We start from the raw sequence: 27,568 nt of genomic DNA, 5'->3' as shown, positions 1-27,568 counted from the left end.
GCAGCTCTCGCAAGTACACAAAAACAAAAGCCTGGCTGAAGCCTAAAGGGGGGTAAGTCTACCCAAGGGGGATTGGGGGGCCAGAAGCACCCACTGTGTGGGTGAATATGACTGTATTGCTAATGGCAGCGGCAGGACCAAGAACAGCCGGCCGGTCTTCTCCACCAACTGAGTGCGGTCAGCCAAAAGCCCAAGTGGCCAAATGGAGAAGTTACCTCTTGGATCGAATTATGGCCGCTATAACTGTTGCTATTGTCGTTCCGACAGTTGCGTTGACAAATGTTGAGCTGCATTTCGGGTTTTGACTCCTAGAAGGGTAAGGGATTGGTGAAGAGGAGTGAAAGGGGGTTTAGTATTTTCGGGACATGAGACTTTATAACGAACTGCGGAGCTTGATGGGTTATGTTAATGTGAAGAAAATATATTATTAAAATAATATGAGGAAAGATTTGAAACAGACTGAGAAAGTATAAGGAACACTATCTATACACGAAGGCTAAGAATACAAATAAAAAGCAACTCAACACAGGGACAATGAGCAGATGGACATTTTAATTGACAGCATCAGTCTGTAAAAATAGCCGGGTGATTATGGTGTAACAAATAATTTAAATGTTGCATATTAAAATAATTTAAAGTCAATAAATTGAATTTACACATTTAATTGTTCTTAGAAGTTTATCAATCAAATAGGTTAATAAATTTCTTTATTAAGACTTTTTAACTAAAGTCCACTGTATCTTTAGGACCTTCTTTTTTTCGTCACTGACTCATACCCTCAAAACTATTTGCTAATCGCAGTTTTCCCATTTCCCCCACTCATACAATCAATCAATCGGCAACGGCACAATATTTTCATAACAATTAAGTCCATTGATACACATTCGGAGGTTTGTTTTCGGACGAGAACCCACCTGCAGTGCATTGAAATTCGAAATTTGTTTTCGTTGCAATTAGAAATTTTATTACGGCTGGTGGGAGGTGGAATTCGGAAAGCTAAATGCTCAATAGGTCTCCGAGGAGCCCGAACTCCAAGCATGTTTTTTCAATCGATACTTTATGGCCAAAACAAAATATGGTCGAGAGCAGTTGTTTACCTGCGAACCCAAAAAACAGCGTCCAGAAATTATGGCACGCGTGCTGGGGCAATTAGTTAGAGAGCTATGGATCGGGGAGGGATCTGAATACTATATCTGTCTGATTCGCAACGGGGGCGGCACTCAATTTGCCATTTTTATGAGGCGCTTGGAAGCGAATTGAAAACAGCCCACCAGATATTTCATGAGTACTCTTTTCTGTGTCGGAGGGTAAACAATCAAATCTTGAGAGTGAATCAGCGGGAATTAAGTTAACCATCATGCTGGTGGAAGTTCCCTCTTAGTCAGAAAATGGCCGCCCCTCTCGCGGAAATAATTTACCAAGCATTCGCGCAATTTTCACGGAACCAGCACTCATTTGTTAATCGTAATGATTTGTGCAAATGCCGTTAAATGCCGTTTGACGTTTGTCAAGCTGAAGTGACCTCAATCCGAGAGTGGGCGTAATGCCACCCCAAACTTCTCTCTATACTTTGCACTCGGGAAAAAACTTCGTCGGCAATCAAATCTTTGAACTAAAAATGATAATTACATAATGCATATAATACATATCATTTTAGCTCTCTAACTTGTAAATAGGAATATCGTTTGATCTAAGAAATAAATAAATGTTAAATATATGATAAATAAAGTATTTAATTCCTTCTTTAATGATATTAAGAATAATTCGTTTTCTTAAAGCTGTATTTTTCTGAGTGGAGCAGGAAATGCCAGGAAGCAAATTGAAACTGATGATCCAACGCTCACTCAGTCACTCAGCCATTTCCTCATCCTCTCAATTCTGCAGCTGCCAAGTGAGCCATCATTTGGCCTTCCCTCGCGTCCCTTGCTTTAATCAAAATCTACGATGTGTTATTTAATTAAAATTATAAATATTACAAACAATAAATGCGACAGTGTGCGCGCAAGTGTTTGTCTTGGTTATCTGTCAACTGGCAGTTGAATGAAGTGTTTACTTTTGGGCTTTCAATGTCGCTCCCACAAATGAACGCAATTTTTTCACATCAAGTGAAAATTAATTTGTAAATGCAATCACATGAGTTATGCTGACAGATAGGTAACAAAAAGCACGAATTATTTAATAATAAAGTAATTACTTTTCGCTCATAAAGGTGTGTGCGTAATGTTAAATTGCAAATGTAATTCAAATATTTGGTAGGTTCTAAACATTTTAAATTAAGGTGGCAGTGCCCCTGTTTACTTTACTAGGTTTCATTAATTAAAATAATTCTCAATGAAAACCGTTATCAAACCAAAAACTTAATTGAACAATCTGTTTTTAAATGAAAAAAAGATTAATATATTTTATAAAATTTGTCAGTTGTTCTAGCACCAAAGATAGAAATCCTGGATAAACTATAATTTATGACCCTGACCAGCCATACCTACAGTGCATACAAAAAGTCGTTGAACCGATATTGTCGCAGCACTTGCCTTACCAAAAACGCTTTTTTTATTTTCAGCAATTTCCACTGATTAATTAATAACAATAAAAATGGATTGGAAAGAGAACGAAAATCGGGGGAAAATGTTAATGATTAAACACAGTGGCTATCCAACAAAAGCGACACAGCAACAACAGCCTCAATTTGTTTGTTGCTTTTGATTTATAGTGGGAAATGCAGAAAGGCGTAGCACACTTTTGGGGCGTTTTCCGACGGGCTGTGGAAAATGCTGCAGATGGAGGAAAAGCTATAAATCAGTAAATGGTAAAAGTGGGCGACAACGCGCTTTGTTGCAGCCACCGGGATGCAGTTTTGTTGCTGCTCTTCGTCCGGTTGTTTTTTAACACTTTTCTGGGATGTGCAAAAATTCAATGAAGCGACCAGCAGCGACAAAACGGCGAGCGGTGGCAGCAAAAACCTGACAGCAGGCGCACGGAAAATTTGCATCACACAAACAGCAAATACACAAACATATAGAGCACCAGGAAACATACGGCTCAAAAACACATGCACAGGAAGAAAGCAAATGACGGAAAAGAATTCTTTCAGAAACTATTACGTCGTAGAATACAATCACAATAAGATTTGGCTTACCACTTGCGGTGTTAAATACATTTCTGAGTAATTTTTAAGGTAAACCATTTTTGGCTCCCTTAAAGAAACCTTCCGTTTCAAATTATTTGAAAAGGAATTTTGTTTTGTTTGACAATTAACTTTTCCTTCCGTTTTACAGTGCGAACAACTTGATTAAACCGAAATTAATGGCATAAATTGGTAAAGGATGGATTTCGTAGATGATAAGTCCTGCAAAAAATTTATGAAAATAAATCTACATTTTTACAATCGTTATAACGAGTTCAATTTACATTTTAGTCAAAACGCTTACCATTTATAAAAGGTTTCAGGCTCGAAGTAATACCTTAATTTTTATCCGTGCACACACGAACACTGGGTGAGAGAAACACACAAAATGTTAATGCAAATAAATTGCCTGCTGACTTTATTTAAATTTCCCATAAGACACACATGAACGAGGACTAGCGCTAGAGGGAGACGGCAGAGTCCGCAGAAAGAGAGGGTGATAAATGGGGAAGGGAGTCCTGAGAGTGTTGAAGGAGCCTCCTAAGCAAAGTGCTAGGCCGGAGTTTGCATCCGCTCCCTAACAGACATGTGTTGCCTGTGGCAGCTTTTTGTAATTTTAATTTTGATTTTAATTTGTGTTGAAATATTTACATAATCACTGACTGACAACACTGCGAAAGAAGGAACAGAACCTGGTCTTCCAGAGGCGCAGAGAGTGGGTTTTTGGATGGAACATCTGCTTGGGCGCACCAGATTTTTGTATCAAACTTTAATGAAAATTTATAAGGTCTGCATGAATGATTAAGTAACCATGTGGTGGCGTAAAAGCGTGTGCGATTTGCTTTATTTGTCTTCTAACTTGGCTCAAGGATTCTTCTTAACTGGCAGACTTGAAGTTGTAAAGATGGAATGAGGAATTTTATTGCCTAACTAATGGCGTTGAATATTGAATAATAAACTTAAAATCTACAGAAAAAAAATTAAAATAAATTTGTGATGGAATATCCATTATTTGCCCTTTTTTTTTTTTTTTTTAACATCAAATTGAATTATTTTTTCTGTTAGTTTTCTTAAATTTGTGAAAACCTTTAGTCGAAAACCGAAACACTTAAATTACATTTTCTTTATTTCCGCACAACATGATTTTATTTCCCCTTTTCAACTGAAAAGGAAAATATGCTTTTTTATTTTCAAAATTAACAAACAAACTTTTGATTAATCCATTGAATTTTTTCTAGGATTGGCCTTCAAATAAAACAACCGCCTGGATGGTTTTAAGTTCTAATTAGTCATGAAAATACGAGTGTATACACAGTTTGCAAAAGGTTTCAAAGGTTGATGTCGGTTTTAATTGCACCCGTCAAGACCAAAAAATGTGCATAAAAATGTATACAAACAAGCATATACTTTTAATTAGAGGGCAAACTGAGGCCTACGCTATCCTCAGCCCGTTTTTTTGCAATTAACTTTGGCAGAGGCAGCTTGAAGTGGAACTCGACTATCGCAAGATGCAATCGCTTTCACTTTGGCAAAAGATCAAAGGCATGCAACAAACATATGCCCAACAATGGCCGCCTCGTAGATACTTCCTCAACCTCAAGCTCAAAGCCATACATATAGAACGCTTAAAACGAGTCGCGGCATCACAACAATAACAAACGCAACTCCGGGTGAAAGCTAAACGCAACAAAAAACTGTTTGTGGGCAAAGCGGGCGGGCAGCGAATAAGTGAATGAAAAAATATTTATGAATGGAATGTAACTACCGCTGGCAGATAAAAGCCGTCGCCCAGCCAGTGATGTGAAAGGTACTACCTGCATTTACCTGGATAAGGTACTGAAAACTCAATATAAGTGGTATGGCTTTGCTATTGACCGATTTAATCAGGATTAAAGTTACTGCTTAGCATTTGAGTAAATCCATTTTAAAACAAGATTTTACTTTACATTTCTATCATTAAATCATTTAAACAGAAAATTATACAAAAAATAATTAATAAGCCTTAAGAAAAGAAAGCAACTCCCTGAAACATTTCTTAGAAAAAGTAACCCAGAAGATCAGAGAGTGTTACCAGTGTAAAATAACTTGCATGATGTGTACTCAAATGCAACGTTCAGGATCCTTGGCAACACTGGTCGCAGCGGCAGGGTACAGACCATAAATACAGGGAGTCGCTTGCTGAATAGCTTCGTAAACGATGCCAAGCGAGGGGCAGGAACTGAATATGGAGTTGGACTCCTAAGTGAATTGCCATACACTGCACCCACACGACTTCATGACAATGGGCCTCTTCTCATAGCATTTGTATTGTGTATTGTGCATAGTTTTGCCAAAGTCCTGGCCCTCAGCTCCAGTGGCAAAACCCCTTTGATTTATGACATGTGCGTTTTAGGATTTGATTTTTTTTTCTGCCCACGTGCACCTTCCGATGGTACAGTTGCTTCTTCTATTAATTGGCACAAGCTAAATTGTTGCATACTATTGTGCGGGTTGGCAATGCTCTGCGAAGTGCGTCGAAGTTGGAGTTTGGAAAAGTTGACCTAAAGGGCTTTGGTGGATAAGAAATTCTTGAAAATATACTTTTTTATAAAATTAAAAGAATAAAATATATTTGTAATTTTATTATAAATTGTTATTTTATTTACCACTTTTGTATTTCTCTAAAAAATATCAATTTTTAGTTCAGCAATTTAAGTTTTTTATTCCTATGTTAAAAGCAAAAGGTTAGATAATAGTATGATTTTCTTTTTATCTGGATTAAAATTAAATATTAAACAGTTAAACAAGTTCAAAAGAAGTACAACTGTAGCTGCAACTAGTATTTCATATCATTTTCTCAGCTTACAACAGCCACAGGTAGGAAGTATGTACGAGTACATCTCAAAATCGCATGTTAATTTTTGTGGAAATGCGAAAAACACATGCAACACGGGGGGCAGCAACTACGTGAAGATGCAACTGCAGCACAGCCGAGGAGCCGACTAGGCTCAAAGCAGCAGATCCAGAGGGTTGATGGCATCGGGATGAAATGTTGGCCCAAACGAGAGCCACAAATTGCGGCAGAATGCATTTTTCAAAAGACGAAACGGGAGAGGAGGATGCAATCTCAAGTGGTTATCTCCGAGGCCCTCTGGACCTGTGGGACATGGGGACCAAAGTCAACATCAAAGTTCACGCCGACAAAGCGTCGAGAGTAAATGTTTAATGAGCGAGGCGAACGGGGAGCGTAGTTTGCTAAAAAGGAGTAAAGGATCACGACTCCTTCAGGCCCGGGCGCAAGCCAATTAAAACAAAAGCCAAAAAACAAATGCACTCCAAGCGGGGAGAAGCTGGGTAAGCTAGGAAAGCTGGGAGGAAAGCGCGTTTGACAGTGTCAAAGGACCAGAGGAGCGAGGGCCTACCACGTGAAGTGTTTGGCAACATTGTTGGACCTTCCAGGACCTCACCCAAACACTCTTTTTTCTCCCCCAGCACGCACTCCAAGCAACAGTTCTTCTTTGAAGTCAAAAGGATTTTTTCCCAGGCTGCAGCGAAAATCGGAGGCACAGTAAATTAGCTACACTTCACTCGACTGTTCAGCCGAAGGGAAAGGGTTTGGGGAATTTGCACCCGAAAGGCTCGCATTCCATTCGACAGCTGCTGCAGCCCCAAAGATGGATGGCATCCTAATCAAGGTGACAAATTAATCAGGGTTGGCAGAGAGTAAAAGGTAGAAAGAAACATTCGTTAGAGCCAAGCTGAAAATTTATCGGTGTAATTAGCAGAGAGAAGGAACTATAAAAAACAAAAAGAAAACGATTTTGAGTAAATGCCAAAGCGTAAACATACATTAAAACTAGTTATATACATAGTTAAGGAGGAAAACAACAATATTATGTAAAATACTCTCTTTTATTGTTGTATTGTTAATTAATTTGATGCGGGTACAAAAGAGCTTTCATAGAAAAACTAAGAAGACAGGAAGGAAAGCTTTAGTCGATTCTGTCGACTTTCTAATCGCTAATCAGATAAACAATTTTAATTGGCTGATTCTGATACCATTTTAAGACTTCTTATGGTTCAGTTTGGTTCAAAAACAATAATCTCGAAAAAAAATTATACTACGAGAAGGATCAACATAAAACACAACTAAGAAATAGACATTTGTATATGCTCCCTAAAATCAGAAACCTATCTAATTTTATATAAATTTTTAATACTTAATTTAACCATAGAACCTTTTTCATTTTTATGAACTTGAACGTTTTTTCTTTAAGTAAAAATTAGGCTGAAATTTAACCACAGCCAGTAGAGCTTTTAGCCCAACACTATCCCATTAGGAGCTGCAGTATCTCAATCCTGATCCGAAGACCCTATTTTCTTGGCAACTTTGCTCGCTTTTAATTATGCTTAGCTGACAGCGCAAACTACAATGGTAGTGCCAGGATGAGAAACAGGATGAGGAGCAGGGAGTGGAGCGGGAGCAGCAGGACAAAGGGGAGGATTAGGTTGAAGAGGCGCTTTGGCTTTAGGCCCACTGGCGCCCGGCGATATGTGACAGCCATTTAATTTGATTTATGGCAAGTGAATAGCCTTGATTAGGACGCGTTCGCTACAATGAGAACCGACGACCGACTCAGATGCCTGCGGGGCAGGATGAGTGCGATGTGTGTGCATGTGTGGATGAATTTAACTCAATTTCACATAAATCAAAAATGTAGCCGACCCAAAACCCGCTCCCAAGCCCGAATCCTCTTCGTCCTGCTCCACTTCTCCGCATTCATTCATTCATTTCCCCCGTGTGCACCTTGGCGCTAATCGCATTTCAATTGTTGAAACGAATTGCGAATTGAATGAAGTGTTGAAATTTTAGCAGCCCGACCAAGCTCATATGTGCACTGGAAAAAAAAACCTACCCAATGAGTTCAAATAGGAAAGTTAGGAAAGGCTGGATAGAGATTGGCCACTTTTTAAATAAGGAAGTTTTCATAAAAATACTTTGGTTTTATTGGGATTGAAAGTGTTTTAAAACGGCTTTATTTTTAAAAGAAGCCTTTTTTATTTTTTTAAAAAGATAACAACCTTTAATTTACCTTCGAATTTAAATTGAGCTATTAAAACCTGTTTAAGTTGTGAAATTTGTTTTGAAAAGTGTCCATCCAGGTTGGAAGCTTCTAGCAAAGAACAATTTGGATTACTATTTTTCCGAGTGTGTAGATAGAGATTTCCCCTATGGGGAGGGGAACAAGTTCATAAAAGTAAATCCAAAGCAGGCAACAATAAGCGAATTTAGGTGTCAAACAGCAGGTGGCAGTGGCAGCCAACGGAAGTGCCTGACGTCCTTCGATTGCGGACTGGGGGTCGGATTCGTATTGGGATTTGGGTTTGGGGTTCGGTTTCTGGGTTCCAGGACTCCGGGGTTCCGGGGTTTCGGGGTTCTGGGGTTCCGGGGTGCTGAGGTCTTTGGGGACTGCCTGGTATCGTCAGAGACAGATGATATCTTAAACACACACACCCTCAGACAATCACACATGACTACCCAGCCAAATGTTATCAGAAAACCAGCAACAAGCAAAAAAAAACCGAACTGTTGTACAATTTTTGACATGGGTTACACCGAACAAAGGACCACAAACTTGGGGCGGGCTTTAGATACGTATTGCGTACGTATAAATATATATGTGTCTATGGAACCTTCTTTCGATATCATTTGGGCAGTGCCCGTGTATTGGCAAACCGCAAGAACATCAACTGATGGCAGATAAATTAAATTTTGCGGTTCTAAATGGGCAATCAATGAGGCGTTCCACAGCAGGTTTCGCTGCCAAACTTCGCTTGCACTCTGAAAACTATGTGGAAATAAAATTTAAAAATTGAACAAACACGAGCCAATAACTTGACCTCCGCCAAAGAGACAGGCACGGCGAAATGCGAAGAAAGGAAAGGAAAGGAGCCCAAAAAGTTGTTAGTGAAACTTTCAGGCTACGACATCAAATATTGACTGAAGTCGGGAAATCCCCTCGCCCGATTCCCCCTCGACAACTCAAGTGGGTGTTGTTGTGTACAGTTGACACCTGGAATCCCCCTTCTACGGTTCCGTTTATTGGTATTTATTCGGCAGCCGGAATGCCTAATCAAACAGACGGAGGGTACTTGAAGGGCTGCTTGAGCACACAAAATACAACTAATATTGTACGCGATTCGGTATCCACAAGGGGAAATCCTTAAGGCGCCGAACCTCTCCATCTGAATAAAATGGAGGGTGAAAAAAGAGAGTAAGGGTTAAGATACTTCGCGATTTTGTGGGGATTGGATGTTCAGAAGCCAAGGAAAATAAGATAAGGTGAGCCAAATAATTCTAAAGGAGCACAATTGGTTTTTTTATTAATTCAGAAAGCTTTATAATACTTCTCTTTCTGGCATTTAATTTTTTGTAGTCTGTACAAATTCTGAAAAATAATAAATGCAATTCATCAATAAGAGTACCTAGTATTTGTTTAATAGTTACTGGCATTTGGCATTGTTTGACTTTAGCATTAATTGATTATTTTATTTCAACTGCTGTAAAAGTAATCAATTTGGATTTCCAGAGAATACAACATTGTGTTCCATTATTCTTATTAATTTAAATTAGCGCCAGCCCAGTCTGGACTCAACAGTTGCCCAGTTAATACGAGTGGGTCAATGGCTTAACAGTTGAACACCGAAAAAAGGACTCGCAGGACCTAGGCCAACTTGAATGGATGAGGAAAAAACCCATTTCCATACAATTTCTATATCAAAGGAACCCCTTCCTTGTCTCCCAAACGGACCGCGCTAGAGGGAAATATTTATTAATTAACCATTATCGTTGACTGGGCTCTGTCCGACTGCCGACTGCTGACTGCTGATTCCGCTTCTGGTGCTGATGCGTCGATGATAAATGGACGTCTGAAGTGCAATTTGCATGCGAGCCGAACAAAAAGGGGCGGGATGTTGGGGGAAAAAGGGAGATGTGCGGAGGAAATCAGCGGCGGCCATTGATGCCATTGAGATGAGCACACAAAACAGGCGGACGGAGGGACTTCCGGACGTGATGGCAACCTGTCCGCTGATGAGCATCATTATGCCAAAGGACATGCTGCTTGTCCTGCGGATCAGGCTCCCAGGAGTTGACAATTATGACAGACGCAGGCATTCGGCATTCGTTCCCTGCAGCCGATGCTACTGCTGGAATTAACGCCATTTTAATTGAATTTTAATATTTCACACACGACTCAACAGCCGGAAGTGGAAGTCCGCAGTTGGGCAGAGAAGGGCTTTGAAATTTGCCCGAAAACCGCAAGTAAAACGTTAAGAGTAGGCGGAATGGTACAGAATGGTTTATGGCCGCCCACCATAAAGGATGGCCTGCGGATCTGCCGCTGACTGACCAATGAAATAGCCATTATGGAAATCTGTTGCCAAGTTTGGTCACATAATGGATAATGATGCATTAAATTCTGGAGTACTTAAAGCGGGGCAAAGAGGGACCCAAACTCATCTGAAAAACTAAACGGTTATTGAACATTTACCAGTATATGTTTTCAAAATATATTCTCTTACTTTATTAAACGACCTTTAGATATAAGTACAACTATTAAATATTAATAATAAGGACGGATAAAGTAAAATGGTAAAAGGGTCTACGGTGAATGGTGTCTAAACTTGTAATTATAAATTCAGTACTTTCAATTAATTTTCTTAATTTGTATGCAAAAGTTTTAATAACGTTGTTTTAGTTGTTTAAAACGAGTGCCTCACGAAACATTATTAATAATAAGTGTTAAAATCTTTAGCAAACAAATTCTAAGTTCAACAAACCATAACTTAAGCTTTTTTACTTCCCAACTCTGATAAGTGCACGCACTATCGATATGCTTAGAATGCAATACTGCCAGTAGTGTTGAACAACTTAGCAATTAAATGAATGGCTTTTTCACAACTAAACCGCATTAAAATGGCTCGCGTTAAATTCACGATGATGGTAAGTTAAATGTGTTTTATATACAAAATTTCTTAAGTGTATAACTTGCTTCAGATTGGACCGTCTAAAAAGCGAACCCAGGTTATTAAACCCAAACCTCAAACATCACTTGATCGACGTCTGATCGAACTGGAGATGCGAATAAATAGCTTTGCTAAGGAAGTAATGGATTACAAAAAGAAATATAGCCCTTGTATCATTATGAAGACATCGGACAACCGATGCCCTATTCGATTGAATCTGGAATTTATGCGAAGGATTGAAGATCTCGCTGTGCAGTTTTTGGTTCAGGGAAATTCTCCAATTGTTGTTTTCACTTCTTGACTTGTCGAAAATCACCAGAAGTCCAGTTTAACGAGTACTTCAAAGTTGGAATCACAGCATTCGGCCAAACCAAACCGAACTTAAAACATATTACATAAACCACATGTTTCATACAAATGCAACAGACAAAAGACTAATCATTTAAATAAAAAACAAATAAACGTACTTTAAATTAAATAATTCCTTGATCCAAATAATATTATAAACATATGTAAAGGTATTTAAGGAAAAGGCACACATCAGTGGACTGATATTGTGGACAACCCAATTCGACGTATACATATAGCGACCACGATGCCCACGAAAACCTGATCAAATATTTTGTCACGACCAACAATTTCCTGAAGGGACACCGATGGGATGTGCCAGTGTCCAAATATTAAATGCCATTGTGACAAACGCCGCCAACTGGCTATGAAACAGTCAACTATTGATGATGATGAGGACGTGGAGCCCCAGACCAACGGGGACCATTCGAATAGTCGCCGTTTGCAATCAGTGTGAGGGGGTGTGACAAACGCAGTTGGCAATTTCTTCGTGTAACATGCAAATTTCAACGATTTTCAATCACAACTTCGCACTCGCTGCAGCTCTTTCTGTGACGTTTGGCAGTGATGCCGGCTTAGATAGATTTCGATCTCCGAATAGTGAATGGTAGTTTGAAACATTGACGTGGTATAAAATATCCTTTTTGCCAATTTACTCTAAAACCCTTGAAAAAGAGCACCCAATTAACTACAGTTGATTACGTGCCAATGCAATTGACTTTTTTTATTTTTGCACCATTAAACAACCTTATATTCATTTTTATTGCAATCCAAAACCATTAACCTTTGACTTTTATTCTGTTTAATAATTTACATATACATTTCTAAAAATTGCTCTTAAATGAATAAAAAAAGTATAGGATAGGAAGTAGCAGAGTCTGTTTAGTTTCGAGTTTAAAAAGGAATAATTAAGATATTAGGCTTTTATACAAAATGATAGTCCAAGCGGTGTTCTCAACACTTATATTTTTGGCTTAACATTGGGATCCAGTCTGCTGAAAGTCACGCAACACTGGTCTCTGCTTTGCACGGACACACAGTGCGTATGAGCAATGGAAAAGTAATTAAATTTAACAGGCAGAAACGAGAACTGCACGGAGTCCTGTGTGATGTCCTCCGTTCTCTGTCGATTTCCCGGCTAGTTAGACTAACAAAATAAAAAAGAAAATATTGGGAAAACTGTCATTATTAACGCATTGAACGCGGCGCTGACAGCTGTTGCACCCCGGAAAAGGATGAAAAACGGGGGGCGAGTAGGTGCCATGTTGACACTTTGCCGGGACCAAATGACATTTATTGAAATTTCATCATTAAGAGCCGAAGTGGGGAAGCCATTTCCCCAAACTGTTTGTGAACTTTGCCGCTCGTCGAACTTATTTAAATTCGAATTGCGACACGTGCGAGGAGTACGAGTAGATTGTCATATCACCATCAGGTTTTCAAAGAGGCAGCACGCAAAAAAAAACGTTGACAACCCTTGCCGATGAAAATCACTTTTATTTTGGCATCACAAACAACAATTCAGTGAACTGAAAAATATCCCCAAGGAGCAGAGCCGACATTTTCCACATTTTTGCATAATTTTCAAGAAAAACTTTTCAAGTTATGCGTTAGGTGACAGAAATCCTCATCATCCCCTTATCGAAAAATGATATGTGAGTTTATAATTCGAATGTAATATGCTTTAGGCAAATTGATGAAGACGAGGGTTGGATCGATATAATGCGAAAATAATATTTCGCTTGTGAAAGAAAAAGTCTAAGAAAAGAAATGGATCAATACGTACAGCATGAAGAGAATAAATGGAATGTTCAATTCAGAAACCCAATTTTGAATATTTTCTTGCGTTTGACGGGTTCACTGAGTGCTTTTTAATCGAGTTTAGTAGAAAAAATTCAATTGCAACTAAAATACCTTTAAGTTGAAAAATCTAAACTCATTAAATTAGGCTACCTTATTTTTTGAGAAATTATTCTGATTTCCGAACTCTTTACTTTTTTATGTTTGATTTCAAAACAGGTAAAATAAAGCAAAGGCATAGATTATGAAAATAGATGGATAAATATGTAAAGCAAATAGAAAATAAAGGAGATGTTCAATTCGTAAACCCAATACTAAATGTAGATTGCTTATATCGGAAGGGTTCATTAAGTTTTTCAATTCAATTGCCCGAGTCCCTGACTTCGCCACTTAACCACCGAGTTGCACCCCGGAATCCCCCGGATCGCATCGAAAAGCAACCCCTGCGAAAATTCCCTTGGAAGGCTATAGCTACATATATCCTCGTTCTTGGGATCTGACCAGCCTGGGGCTCTGGCTCGTCGGCCCGGTGTCTAATCAAAAATGCAATGTTTGGCTTGGTTAAGCGGAAATCGGTAGATTGCGTTCGCACAGTTTTCGCTTGTTGATATTAACACATTCCTCCCACCGCTTCTGCGGACCCATCAACACCCCCAGATTGATGGGCGTGGTCAAGGGTCGGGGGCGGAGGCGGAGGGGGAGGTGGGTTAATGAAACGTCACAGATGATGGCGACGTTGGCGTAAGATTTCAATGATATGTCAAAACTGAGTGATGCTGATGATGGATGGGTGGTCATAATACAGTATCCTTCGTCCTTGGTGCACTCAAAAAAAAAATTGTCCATTGTTTCTAAAAAAAATTTTTTTTTTAAATGTAAGGAAAGGGAGGGTGCCTCTATATTATATTCTAAAAATGAAATCCTTTTAGATTTGAATAGTTTTAGAGTTTTTATTTTTAATATGTACTTATATTTGTGTTTGTAACTTATTAATTTTATTAATAAATTTGTATTTGTAAAATTTGCTACATTAAAGAGTTTTTAGGCTTTTAAAACCTAATTGTAACACTTATAATATTTTATGAAATACGTGTACATATAAATAATTAAAAATGTATGTTAAACTTGTTTGTTATATAATTTTTTTGAGTGTCATTGTCGGCATGCCCCCTTCCTTTCGCCTTTCCCTTTCGGCCTCATACATCACACGCTTCTACGCATAAATTTACGAAATTTGGACCAACTTGAGCCGCATTTACATGGGATTTCCACGGCCAGAAAAGGATGGGGGAGGGTTGGCGAAAGTGGTGGCTTAGATGGACGCTTGACGGTGGGTGGTTGGCGGTTCGGGGAGGAGGACGGTGGGCGGTGGGCCGTAAGAAGACAAACAAACCCGGCATCCGCTTGGTGGCAATTTCCGTTTCGTCACTTAACGCACATCAAATGCAATTTTGCCGGGCAAATAACATAATCAACCCACAAAGTAGAAGGAGTGTAATACCCAAAATTTACCCGAGCAAGCAGTGCAGGCAGTCAGGTGAAATTTTATCACAGCAAAATGCTTTCAATTTGTGTTTCTATTTTCCGCTTACTCTTTTTATTCGACGCCTTCCATATTGAAATTTGATTTGTCGCTGGCAAAGTGCAGCGGGAATATACATTTTTGTGATGGATATTTGAGCAAAACTTGCCCGAAGTGTCGACAATTGAATTTGTGCTGCTTGTGCAATTTGCGAAAATTGATGTGGCACCATTAGACGCATCAACGTCGGCTCCTGTTGGGCAAAAAAGGGGAAAGGGGAGCTCGGTTGCGAAACCATAATTTTTAATGGCATTTTTATATGGAGCGAAAGTGATTTTATTTAGAAGGTGTCAACACGGATGCCGCCAGGAGAGATGAGGCGCAGACATCACTTTCAATTTATGAGCTGGGACGATAAAAAGGGTGGAGAATATTACAGGGACAACTATTGCTTGAAATAAGTTTGTGAAATACGTATGACTTTCACTGTGTCAAAGAGTAAAACAATTGCGTAATTTCAAATAATCGAACTGTTCGTAGTATTTTTGACTATTAAATTTTTCTGAATCTAAAGAACACCAGGTCGTCTGTTCTTAGATACACAATAACGAAACCATTTGTTATACAGTAATTTAAAACTATATGACAGATTTTTTGTTTTAAAATAAAAGAGTAATAATTTCTTTGTACACAAAATAATTGTTTAATAGTTTTATATTTGCACAATCTTAGCTTCCCAAAATATTAAAATTTAATTGATTTCAAACATGTGCGTTATTTCAAATAATCGAACTGTTTTTATCATCGTCGTATTTTAAGCCATTACATTTTTATGAATCTAAAACACACCAGGTAATCTATTTAATTTAATACATACACAGTAATAAGAAATTATATTACAGATTATACTTTTTTAATTAAAAGAATAATAAATTCTTTGTACGGAAAATATTTGTTTAATAGGCTTATATATATTTTTTTTAATGTAACGTCCGAGTTTAACTTCTCGAAGGATATAAATTTAATTGAAGGAATGCCAAAAATAGTTTTTCAGACGCATTTCCCTTTCTTGTCTTGGCCAATCTATGCAGATTCTTTCTTTAACCTCACATGCTCTTTCAGTATTTATTTTCCCTTCGGCCAAACTAAAACCGGAAAGGCCAAACGGGATAATGGGGCCAGGGAAAAGCAAAAGCCCACGCTTTACCAGGCAAAGGCTAAAAAGTAAACGCCTTTGGTTAGTGGAAAGTGAAAGAGCAGCGTAAACAAATACGACAGCCGCCGACTCGGGAGCAACTTACATCTGCTGATAAAGAAAGCAGCAGGCATTTTGTGAGAACCCTGCAGTTTATAAATCGTGAAGTGGGAGTGGTGTGGGTGGCTTAACTGGGAGGAAAGGGGGTGGTGCAGCCGACGTATTTTAATGAAAGATGGCAACAACAACATGGACGTTAAAAGGTTGTCATTAAAATTGCAGCGGTTGCTGCTGGTCGCTTCATTAGAGATGGCGCCTGCTCTTTGCTCTTTGTTGTGGTGCAAAAAGTTAGGAGTTGGGTGGTCCACATTTCAAACTAGGTTGCGTTTTGGGTAAATACTGTCGAACAGCGTGATGAACGCGCCAGAGTCATTGAATCAAGATGAAAGTGGAAATTGCAAATAGACAAAAAAGCGAAGACAGAAGGGCAATTTTTGCAAAAAGATCAAAGGCAAAAAAGGATAAAAGTTGTTACTAGCTACAAGATTGGTTTTTCAAACCAATGTAAGAGTGGCCGTACTGCTGAAAAGAGTTCGGTTTTAAGGGGATGCCACTTGGCTGAAAAAATGTGAGCTACCAGATTTCCTGGCTCATTTAAAAAATCAAGATTTGGGATAAAGAACTAGAAAGATCTCCCACTTCAGATATAAAGATTATTTATTTGATCAAATATTATAAGGAGTTCTCAATATGTAAGGCCAGTAATACACTAACCTCTAACATTCTCTTTTCTGCCACTTGTCTGCCAGTAAAAGGTTTATTTTTTAGACCTGTTGCACAGTTATTGCAAATGTTTAGCAACTAATAAGTTGTTTTAGTAACAAATAAGTCTATTAAATTAACTCAAATTAAATCATTGATTGGTAGGTTTCAGATAAGTTAATTTAAATCTTATTGGAAAAGCTAAAATGTTCCCTAACTGTTAAAAAGTATTAGGAAATTTCTATTTAATTTGGGTATCCAAACACCTTTGCGGGCCTCTTAAGACTTTGATTCACAATTTACCTTCCAATGATTACGTTTTTTATTTTCGATTAATAACATTTTAACTAAAACAAGCGCCTCGGTGGCTCCTTTTCCTCAGCATTCGCGTCTAGCGGACGAGCCAGTTCGATCGAATTGATCCTGACCATGGTGTGTGGGGATCGCTGGAAGTTGATTCTCATGTACTGCTTCCTGCGCTTCTTCCGGAAGTGGGTTTTCGTGTGGCTGAGGGTCTTCTCCACTACGGTGGCCTTCACGGAAACGAGTCCGGGTTCCAGAATGGGTCTTCCGACGAGGGTGAAGTCCCGGGCTCCCGCCAGCAGTACCTTATCCAAGCTAATCTCATCGCCCGCCGTTGGGGGCCAGTATCCCTCGACCACAATAATGTCGCCGGGGGTTATTTTAAATTGTTTACCGCACAGATGAACCACAGCGAAAAGCCGCCCCTGCTCTGATTTTTGCACCTGACGGTTGATTCGCTCGCAAATGTTCTGGCCCTCCTTTTGTTGCTCTTTGGCTATGGCAGATACGTCCACCGATTTCGCCGCTGGTTTGTTTTGCTGCCCCAAAGCCGGCGAAATGCTCAGCGAACGCATGGCACCTACAAAATACAAAGTTCCATTGATACCTTGTTATGTCACATTGTTTACATGGTTTTTAAAAACTAATCGCTCACCTGCTAATGCTGAACTGCGATTGGGCACCTGCCGCAGCACCTGGCGCACTGATTGCGCCAAAAATGACATCGTTTTTTGTAGTTTTTAACTCAAAATACAAAAGATCACAAATCAATCACACGGTGCAAAGAATCCAAGAAACTAAAATGCCCTAACGCGACAAAACAGCTGCTATAACATAAGACTGCCACATCTCTGTTAACGTCAGGTAAAATCTAGCTATTTTTGATAGACGCGTAAGTCAAAATGGTAAAGTTGTGCTTTAGCGGCTTTTGCTAAAAATGGTCTAGGAATTTTATTTTTTTTTAAAGGATACCTTGGGGCCTAAACATTTATAAAAAAAGTGGCGGAAAGCTTGATTTCTAATTATTTATTTGTAAAAATAGCAAAAAAGCAACTGGCCATAGCTTTCCTGGGTATTCACTCAGTACTATAAAATCACTCTGAGTCATTTCGCAACCTTTACAGCGTTCAGTACTAATATTGGCAGTGTCTGACATGGTGAAATTGTTTAATTTCTTTTGTTTTTAAATTTTCACTCAATTGCAGCACTCTTCATTCACAATACATTTTTCGCGGTAAAGTTTTTCGCTTGAAAAACATGGCAATGTTCTAACACGGGTTGTCTCGCGGCAGTGATAATTGCTGTTTTAACACATAAATAATTAAAATTTACGCTTTCCGCCATTTTTTTTATTAATGTTTAGGCCCCAAGGTATCCCTTAAAAAAAAAAAAAAACATTCCTAGCCCGTTTTTAGCAAAAGCCGCTAAAGCACAACTTTACCGTCAAAATTACAATTATCAAATTAGACTTGTTTGAAAATGATTTTATTTTTAAAGAATTTAGTGGATCAAGATCATTCAGAGCAATATAAAACTTAGCTGGGTTATTTGATAAGTAACAGACCTTTGTTGTATCCTATATTTATGCAAATGTATCTAATTGCAATATTTTTTTTTATACATATATGTATTTCTGAGTTTAAAAAAAAACCTTTTTAAAAATTGACATTGTCATGTGCAGGAATTCGGTAATGGAATCCAGCTATAAAATCATTCCACTTTCAGCTAGGTCTAGGTAGCTTTTTAAAAGCTGTCATTACTGTCAGCATGTGCCTCTCCGTTCAGTGCTGTCAAAAGCCGAAAGCCGAGTCACTTTCCAACACTCCTCCTGAAAGCAGGCCCGGCGTTTTGCTATCCGAATTTTTTGCCTAGCAACTTATTTTAGCTCCATAAACAACTAGTGAGTGGGTGAAAAGATCACAAAAGTGCAAATCCTCTAGCTGGTGATATATTATAGAAGTACAAAATGGCCGAGACCGAGAAAATTGAGGTTCGCGACGTAACGCGCATTGAGCGCATTGGCGCCCATTCGCATATCCGCGGATTGGGATTGGACGATGTGCTTGAAGCGCGCCTGGTTTCCCAGGGCATGGTGGGCCAGAAGGACGCCCGTCGTGCAGCTGGAGTGGTGGTACAGATGGTGCGCGAAGGCAAAATCGCCGGCAGATGCATTCTGCTGGCCGGAGAGCCGAGCACCGGCAAAACCGCCATCGCCGTTGGAATGGCCCAGGCTCTGGGCACAGAAACACCGTTCACTAGCATGTCCGGATCGGAGATATATTCGCTCGAGATGAGCAAGACCGAGGCCCTGTCACAGGCGCTGCGCAAGAGCATTGGCGTTCGCATCAAGGAGGAGACCGAGATCATCGAGGGCGAAGTGGTGGAGATCCAAATCGAACGCCCTGCCACGGGAACTGGACAGAAAGTGGGCAAGGTCACCCTGAAGACCACCGAGATGGAGACTAACTACGATCTAGGCAACAAGATCATCGAGTGCTTCATGAAGGAGAAGATCCAGGCGGGCGATGTGATCACCATCGACAAGGCCTCCGGAAAGGTAAACAAGCTGGGGCGCAGCTTCACCAGAGCCAGGGACTACGATGCCACTGGAGCCCAGACCAGATTCGTCCAGTGCCCCGAGGGGGAGCTCCAGAAGCGCAAGGAGGTGGTCCACACCGTGACCCTGCACGAGATCGATGTGATCAATAGTCGCACCCACGGCTTTCTGGCTCTGTTTTCCGGCGACACTGGCGAAATCAAGCAGGAAGTGCGCGACCAAATCAACAACAAGGTCCTCGAGTGGCGTGAGGAGGGCAAGGCCGAGATCAACCCGGGCGTACTCTTCATTGACGAGGTGCACATGCTGGACATTGAGTGCTTCTCCTTCCTTAACCGCGCCTTGGAATCGGACATGGCCCCCGTGGTGGTGATGGCCACCAATCGCGGCATCACTCGCATCAGGGGCACCAACTACCGCAGTCCGCATGGCATCCCCATCGATCTGCTCGACCGCATGATCATTATTCGCACGGTTCCGTATTCCGACAAGGAGGTCAAGGAGATCCTTAAGATCCGCTGCGAGGAGGAGGACTGCGTCATGCACCCGGACGCCCTGATCATTCTAACACGCATTGCCACCGACACGAGTCTGCGCTACGCCATCCAGCTCATCACTACAGCCAATTTAGTTTGCCGCCGTCGCAAGGCCACCGAGGTCAATACTGAGGATGTGAAGAAGGTCTACTCGCTGTTCCTAGACGAGAACCGTTCGAGCAAGATCCTGAAGGAGTACCAGGACGACTACATGTTCAGCGAGATCACCGAGGAGCTGGAGCAGGATCCCGCTTCTGGTGGCGGGGCAAAGCGTCGTGCGGAGACCGGTGGCGGTGATGCACAGCCCATGGAGCACTAGAGCCTTGATCGGCAGATCAGCAACCTCCCAGTACATTCTCATGACTACTTTATGATCAATAAATAAGTTTCCTTGTATCTACGATTAACACCAATGCCTTTGATTGCGGATTTAATCTGGAGTGCAGCTATTAAACCTCTAAACATTCATTGAATATATTTAACAATGATTTTTAATGGCAAAGCCTATAGGGAAAACCTGTTGGGCTTCCAGTGGTGAAAAATCAGTATTGACTTCTAATTACAGCGATTAAAATTTCTACTTTATAACGTCATTTAGATTATAAAATTTTAAACTTTGACGTTATTATTCGGCGGTTTAAATTTGTATGTGTCATTGTTAATTGAATATTGTTTGGCTCCTCCAGGGAGTCTAAAGTGTATGAATCACCACATAGTCCATAATGACTTTCCCATTTGATTTCCACGCCCAATTAATGCTTGCCTTGTTTCTAAAAATAATTCCATTGCATTTATTTCGCATTTCCGTTACTGAAATTTGCTCTCAGCGTGAGCATATCAAAATATATCTTTGCATCATCTCTGCAATAGTATAAAACTGTCTTTATGGCTTAGTCTCCATTAAAATACAAGAAATCTGTTAAAGAAGTTGTTTGATTTTCAAAGACCCGGGTCTGATAAAGTCTTATATGTGATCTGTCTAGTTACTAGTTGAACTAAACGGTTTTGTAACACTTAAACAATTTACAATTCCACAATATATATAGACTGGCAATGTGCCTTTGGGCGAGATAAAACAGTATCTTATCGCCAAAAAACCACTGCATGTTCGGGGATGACTCCTCCTTGACTAGGCAAACGATATATATATGTATAAAATTGCATTCCAATAGCTAGTTAACAAATCTCTAGTTAGAGTGGCATATTATTTGGTGAAACTTCTTATTTGGTTAGTCAAATTAATTCGATTCTTTGATTAATACCAATTCCAAACAATTGTCAAGGCGAAACTAAAATTTTAGATAACTTCCAGCTAATTTTCAATCTTTTCTTCCCTACTCCAACTTTTTGTCCTCTGGTTTCTTTTCCTCTGTGACGTTTTCTGTGATCTTTTCCTGTGTCTTCTCATCCTCGCCAGCTGCTCTTCGGGAACGGCTTCCAAAGAAGTGATAATAGGTGTGATAGAAGACAGCCCATACGAAGAGGAAGGTGAATCCGTAGTAGTCAACCGCTCCGTAAACCACGATCCACCGCTCGTACTTCAGATACACAAACGCCGTGAGACACCAGCCCATGTACACAATATTGTAAGATTTCATGGTGATAAAGTAGAGCAGCTTATAGATGTCCGAGTTGTTGAGGATCTGGCCATATTTCGGCAACACAACCTTTGTGTAAAAGCGGGTTATCTGCAATCGGTGGAAAGAATACATTTTTTACAAATTCTAACTTCGTACATTTTTGGAGGACTCACCTGCTTCTCAGTGCTCACGACCATGTATTCCATTAGGAAGGTCATGTAGTATCCGCTGTGGTATCCATGCCAAATGGCCAAGAAACCCAACGCCGCACCGTAACTGATCGTGCGATTGTTGAGGAATTTGAGCCGCTTGTAGATGTACTGTCCCACCCACTGATTCGTGTTTACGTTGAAGCTCTGCACGTAGTGCTCCATCGTGTTGCCAGTTTCCAGGAGCCTTAGCTTCACGTTGCTGCAGCCCGACCAATCTGGTTGTCCGTCCTTGTCCTCTCCTTTGTAGGTCAAGCCAATACAGATAAGGGCTCCCTCGGTGAGCAGCCAGCATGATATGTACTTGTACAAACTGAACTTGGCCCAGAAGCCCAGGAAGTAGATCCTCTTGATGAACGGAACCTCGGCAAACTCCGGAGTGAGGAAGTACGAATCGGGGAAATACCTCAAGCCCACTTGGCAGACTATCAGGTAGAAGAACCCAGCTCCGAATCGCCGAACGCCAGCGTTCAAGCTTCCCTCGTGCTGTCTGAATTGGCCATTAACGAAGGCCTGATATCGGCGAAAGGGGAACTGCGGTCCCACCAAGAACCCACTGGGAAAATATGCAAAGGCCAAGAGTTCCAGCAGCGATGGTGGTTTCTTCAAGGCAGTTTCCTTTTGGTCCTTCGACAGCTCTGATTCCTCTTTCAGTCCGTCGGTGATATCAAAGCCGTATCCGATCATTCGGAGTACCAAAATGCAATGCGGCATCGTCCATAGGATGTCGTATTCGTTGCTGGAGGTGAAGAAGTAACCCAGCAACAGATAACTCATGTGGAACACAAAGTTGAGGGCCAGGAATATTTGTGCTTTTTTTCGCAGGAAGAGTACCAGGAAATAGGTGGTCAGGATTCCCACCAGGGAGTGATATGTGTCGTAGCCATAGTTGAAGTAACATAACCCAAGTCCACATCCGGCAAAGAACAGGTGATGTACGGTCTTATCGGCAATGCTTGCGATATACTTGATATAAAACGCTGCCAAGGGATAACCTAAAACGGAATATATGGATATTAGTAGTTAACTAACCCAGTTAGGGTCAAAAAATGTCCAAAGAGCTAAGAAATACACAGATATGTTTTTTTTACGGAATTAACATTTTTAACTTAAGTTAATCTTTGCATTACCAGCAATAACTTCAAGCTGAAAAGTAGATCGAATTTTTAATGTTTGTTTGTATCCATTTCAATGCATCTATAGATCTAATTTGAATAACTAGTTTAAAAAATAGTTATTGTTACAAGCTTCAAATGTTGTTTTCATTTATATAATTTGTAATAATAAATATAAAATTAAAGAAAGAACGCTCCTTTTATTATTTGATTTCAAATAAACACTTGTGCATAAAACCTATTAATATCTACCATAAAATTTGTTTAGGAGTATTTTTAGTCGTATACCCATTAAGTCTCCAAACATAGAATGCAGCTACTCAAGCCCTCAACATTTCTTAAGACTTGTAAACGGATATTTTTGCTTACCTGCAAGGATAGTCAGGAGCAATCGAAAGGCCTCAACGGGGACCCCGATTCTCGACGAGATTCCATCCATTAATCCATAGTAGGGCACGACCTCCGCGAATTCCGTCATGCTAAATCTGGAAAAAAGAAGGTTTGCGCTTATCAGTTCACTTCACTCGCGTGTCTCGCTGGTGGTTCATTGTGCTTGAGTCCTTATCATCCCATAATTGTTGTTATTGTTATTGTCTTGTATTACGCAAACTGATTGTTTTTTGATCGTCGAAATGGTGAGGGGAGTGGAGGGAGAAGATTGAAGCGAAGAAGAAGACGAGAAACAACAACAACAAACGAGTGCACTTGGTCAGGGTCAATGAAAACTCATACGGAGAGGTCGAATTATTTTGTCGAAACACATAAATCGAAAATGACGCACTTGTCTCTTCACGGATTTAAATATTTTATACTTATTGATTTCACGGTCAGGTCATAAAAGTAAATGGAAACAACAAAACGAAAGCGGCAAGCCGAATTGTTGGTCGAAATTACCTAAAGTTGCTAAACACTGGAGCAATGTGGCTGTCTTCGGGAACATAGGAAATGCCTAATCCTAACAGTAATAGTCACGCGTATTAACCCATAGATGGTCGCAGATAAGGTATTACTGGGCCACAAATTATAATTTTCTTATTAAATTTGTTTTTTTTTCTTAACAAAAATTTAATATTATTTATATCAATGTAATTATTAACAAGAAATAAAGCAATCATAAAAAAATTAATAAAGTTTACAATGATTTGTAACTTGTACATTTACGATATTGGACAGAATGTAGGGTCCAGCGACGGGTTAATGGAATATCGTAAATCGCTTCCGAGAACTTTCTGTTGGCTTAAATTGGTCACACTGCTTATCAGCCAAGAATTGCATTAGTTTTAAAAAAGTTTCATATATTTAATTGGAACATTAGACAGCCAAATCCGAGAATTTCGTCGCGGGGCTAAGGGTCAATGCGCAGTCAGCCCCAGCGGTTGACACCATAAACGATAATCACAAAAGCTGTTCTGCCACTGGGTGAGATTTCTTGTTTACGTTTACGTGTCACTTGAATGGGACTCTGAGATTTCCGGACCGTGAACTGATTGCCCTCATTGTATATTCTAATTTACAGCAAAACGGATGCCAAACTGGCACATACGGGGAGCAGTATGCGACGCAACAACTATCCATATCAGCCCCTGAACCACCAGCCATCGGGACCGAGTCCTGCGAGCCACGATTCCTTGGAGGCGGAAAACGAGCAGGCGGCGGAGGAGCTAAAACAGAAGATCGGAGCCCTGAAGTCCCTTACCATCGACATAGGAAATGAGGTGCGCTATCAGGATAAACTTCTGCGTGGAATCGACGACGATATGGACCGAACGAGTGGTTTTCTGGGCAACACGATGACGCGGGTGCTGCGGTTGGCCAAACAAGGCGGTGGTGCCCGCCAGATGTTGTACATGTTTGCCTTCGTCCTCGTGGTTTTCTTCATCCTCTGGATAACCCTCAAGTTCAAATAGTTGTTGCTGATTTTTATAAAATATATACCAACAAATTTGTATTGTTTAGTGTAGCAAAAGAGCTACAAGTGTTTTGAGTGTCCACAAAGTGGTTAACTTGCAGCTCACGTTGCAAATGAACATTTACTTGTGCAGAAATAGCGAGGGCAGCATCAACAACTTAACTATTATTTTAAATTTAAAAGATGACAAAAAAATTCGATATTCAAATCTACTCAATATTTTTTGACTGAAGTCCCTGCTGGGACTAATATCTGGGCGATTCAATATTATGAATAGTTTAGTTAAAATGAATTACCGACTCATATAAATGACTTAAGAATAAAAAACATTCAATTATTATAATATACATACTTACAATTTTAGCTTAGCAACCGTTGGAGTACAAAAACTGTTTTATAAAAACAACTAATCTATTCTACTTGTTAGCCAGACATCCACGAAATCAATATTCAGTTGATTTTAAAACAAAAATGAATGTTTTGTTTTAAAATATGTACTTACATCTTTTATTGTTAGCGCAGAAAATGTTAATTTGCTCAAAGTACAAAAAAACACGCATACAAATTAAGGTAGAGTGGGTGGGTTACAGGATGGACTTACAGCTAATGATGATTATGAATTTTGGGTTTGTTTCAGTTTTCATTTTCACTTATTTTGATCGAATTAGAATTGATTTGAATTGGAAACAATTCCTTCACAACTTTGGGGGGCTATTGCTTTGGATAACACAACTCTAAGAACTGTAAACTTAAATCGAAAATATTCACAATATTGATGAAAGCGAAAACCGGAACGTGCTACTACGCAGCATTTTGAGCTGGAAAAGCGGCTATGCGTGGAAGGTCTTCATCTTTTTATTTCGTCTACTAAAGTCGGGCTGATCAATTTCATCGTCATCGGCCTCCTCGCTGCCCAATTCATCATCGCTGAGAAATTCCGAGAAGTGATCGTCGTTTGGACCTTCTAGGGCTCGAACTGAAAAATATAGAAAGGAGTCCTTAAAGTATAATGCGCAAAGGTGGTGTCAAAACCAAATTTACTTTGTTGATCTAACAGGCTGTTTTGCTTCTTGATCTCCTCGATATCCTTTTGGTTTTCACTGATCTTTCGCCTCATCGTTTGTATGCATTCGGTGGTCTTTTTCAAGATCTGAGCTCGGCTCGCCTGTAAAACCAATAGCGTTAATCTTTAGATATAGCTTAATCCCAGTATTTTCCCACTATTTACGGCCAATTTTCTGATTTTCATATTTAAATAATCCATTTTTTGTTCAACTTCCTTATGTATGTTAGTTAGCATCATAGGATATTCTTTTAAATTGAAACCAATTATCGTCCAGTGATGTTATCTTAAAAATATTTATTTTCTTGGTAGGTTCTGTTTCCTTGACATCCCCTTTTGTGTTCAATTGTCAATTTTCAACTTGTAGTCCCAGGATCACCTGTTGTTCTACAGTACCTTTTCGCCCTTAAGCGTGGGCACAGCCTCCCGAAGATTGGTGAAGCTCTCCTTGATGTGATCGCGCCGTCTTCGTTCCAACGCATTGTGATGTGCCCGCTTTTCAGCCTTTGAATACACAATATATACATAGATATGTGAGTAAGCAATCCAATCGTGCATACAGCAGAGTTCAAAATAATATTACAGAAAGATGATGAAAGAATACAAACATTTTGAAAGATATAATTTAATTTTTTGAGGGCTTATACAACAAATAACTTTTTTTTAAGCATATCTTATTGTATTCAATATTTTCTGTTATTAATTGTTTTTTTTTATTGAATTACTATTCTAATTTTTTTAAGTTTCTTTTGGTAACTTTAACAATCGGTATATCAACTTCTTTTGTTTCGCCTCTTAAGTCGACTCCTATAATAATGAACTTGGCTGTATGCAAGCACCACTTGATAGCAACAACCACATGTGCGTTCTGTTTATCAACAAAAGACAATGTGCGCAGTCGCTTCTTCTTTATTGTGGGATGTATTGATAGTTACCTGGGTGAAATTTGCAGTGCTTGTGTGTCGCGAGGAACCCAATCCATTATCGGAGTCGCCATCGTCCTTTAAAAATCATTATTTTGGCATTAAAGACCGTGTACATATACGTATATAACTTTTGGCGATTTGCTTACGTCACTCTCAATATCAATGTCTCGGTCGTCGTCGCTCATACTCATATTGTTTCACTTGTTCTCAGGGTTTTCACGGAAATGCTTAATAAATAATTAATTGGAAGCTGGCAAAAAAAAAAAACACTGAGAATTTGATTGTGATTATTGTAAATAAGTCTGTTATGATGTTGTTGTCTGCTCACGTTATTCGACAGACAGTGTGACCGTGTCAGAGCGGTCAGAATATACTGCATTAACAAGATTCGTTTTTAAATTTCTTAATAAAGTAAGCTAATGCTACGTTTTAAAAACTTACGTTTTTAAAAGTTTTAAAATTTTTTATTTTAACTTTTAAACTTAAAAACTCTTGATTTATACATATATAAATTTGAAAAATGGACGTTACAAGACCAGTTTTCTTTATAAGTAATTTTTATTTCAGCTGCTAATTTCAAATTCTATTTTTAAATAAATTAAGTTAAAGAAC

At 39.5% G+C, this 27,568-nt stretch overlaps 6 protein-coding genes across 7 annotated transcripts; 3 read left to right on the top strand and 3 right to left on the bottom strand.

Moving 5' to 3' along the window:
- The first annotated feature begins 11,038 nt into the window (after window positions 1–11,038).
- Window positions 11,039–11,591, top strand: LOC108088275. Its single transcript, XM_017185994.1, has 2 exons — window positions 11,039–11,108; window positions 11,163–11,591. Exons 1-2 carry the CDS (start codon window positions 11,052–11,054, stop codon window positions 11,430–11,432), a joined length of 327 nt encoding a protein of 108 aa, XP_017041483.1. The 5' UTR covers window positions 11,039–11,051; the 3' UTR covers window positions 11,433–11,591.
- A 5,465-nt stretch (window positions 11,592–17,056) lies between these two features.
- LOC108088351 (39S ribosomal protein L21, mitochondrial) lies at window positions 17,057–17,871 on the bottom strand. Its single transcript, XM_017186098.2, has 2 exons — window positions 17,717–17,871; window positions 17,057–17,641 (listed from the first exon to the last, which is right to left on the bottom strand). Exons 1-2 carry the CDS (start codon window positions 17,784–17,786, stop codon window positions 17,106–17,108), a joined length of 606 nt encoding a protein of 201 aa, XP_017041587.1. The 5' UTR covers window positions 17,787–17,871; the 3' UTR covers window positions 17,057–17,105.
- A 976-nt stretch (window positions 17,872–18,847) lies between these two features.
- Window positions 18,848–20,563, top strand: LOC108088296 (ruvB-like helicase 2). The gene is made up of 2 exons (XM_017186026.2): window positions 18,848–18,961; window positions 19,019–20,563. Exon 2 carries the CDS (start codon window positions 19,028–19,030, stop codon window positions 20,471–20,473), a length of 1,446 nt encoding a protein of 481 aa, XP_017041515.1. The 5' UTR covers window positions 18,848–18,961; window positions 19,019–19,027; the 3' UTR covers window positions 20,474–20,563.
- Window positions 20,564–20,929: 366 nt separating this feature from the next.
- On the bottom strand, window positions 20,930–23,977 carry LOC108088295 (lysophospholipid acyltransferase 5). Of its 2 annotated transcripts, none has more exons than XM_017186025.2 (4): window positions 23,953–23,977; window positions 23,428–23,543; window positions 21,908–22,938; window positions 20,930–21,842 (listed from the first exon to the last, which is right to left on the bottom strand). In XM_017186025.2, exons 2-4 carry the CDS (start codon window positions 23,534–23,536, stop codon window positions 21,489–21,491), a joined length of 1,494 nt encoding a protein of 497 aa, XP_017041514.1. In that variant the 5' UTR covers window positions 23,537–23,543; window positions 23,953–23,977; the 3' UTR covers window positions 20,930–21,488. The 2 variants fall into 2 exon arrangements, with proteins under 2 accessions (XP_017041514.1, XP_017041513.1); XM_017186024.2 differs by having other exon boundaries at window positions 23,840–23,962.
- A 308-nt stretch (window positions 23,978–24,285) lies between these two features.
- LOC108088300 (BET1 homolog) lies at window positions 24,286–25,026 on the top strand. The gene is made up of 2 exons (XM_017186030.2): window positions 24,286–24,477; window positions 24,575–25,026. Exon 2 carries the CDS (start codon window positions 24,612–24,614, stop codon window positions 24,963–24,965), a length of 354 nt encoding a protein of 117 aa, XP_017041519.1. The 5' UTR covers window positions 24,286–24,477; window positions 24,575–24,611; the 3' UTR covers window positions 24,966–25,026.
- A 419-nt stretch (window positions 25,027–25,445) lies between these two features.
- On the bottom strand, window positions 25,446–27,317 carry LOC108088298 (protein max). The gene is made up of 5 exons (XM_017186028.2): window positions 27,103–27,317; window positions 26,966–27,031; window positions 26,427–26,534; window positions 26,009–26,132; window positions 25,446–25,943 (listed from the first exon to the last, which is right to left on the bottom strand). The coding sequence occupies exons 1-5, from the start codon at window positions 27,145–27,147 to the stop codon at window positions 25,798–25,800; spliced, it is 489 nt and encodes a 162-aa protein (XP_017041517.1). The 5' UTR covers window positions 27,148–27,317; the 3' UTR covers window positions 25,446–25,797.
- Window positions 27,318–27,568: the final 251 nt, after the last annotated feature.

Source organism: Drosophila ficusphila, unplaced genomic scaffold (genome assembly GCF_018152265.1).
Source record: "Drosophila ficusphila isolate 14025-0441.05 unplaced genomic scaffold, ASM1815226v1 contig_106, whole genome shotgun sequence".
Lineage (NCBI taxonomy): Eukaryota > Metazoa > Arthropoda > Insecta > Diptera > Drosophilidae > Drosophila > Drosophila ficusphila.
The sequence above is the reverse complement of the archived record's forward strand: the minus strand, read 5'-3'. Positions and strand labels throughout refer to the sequence as shown.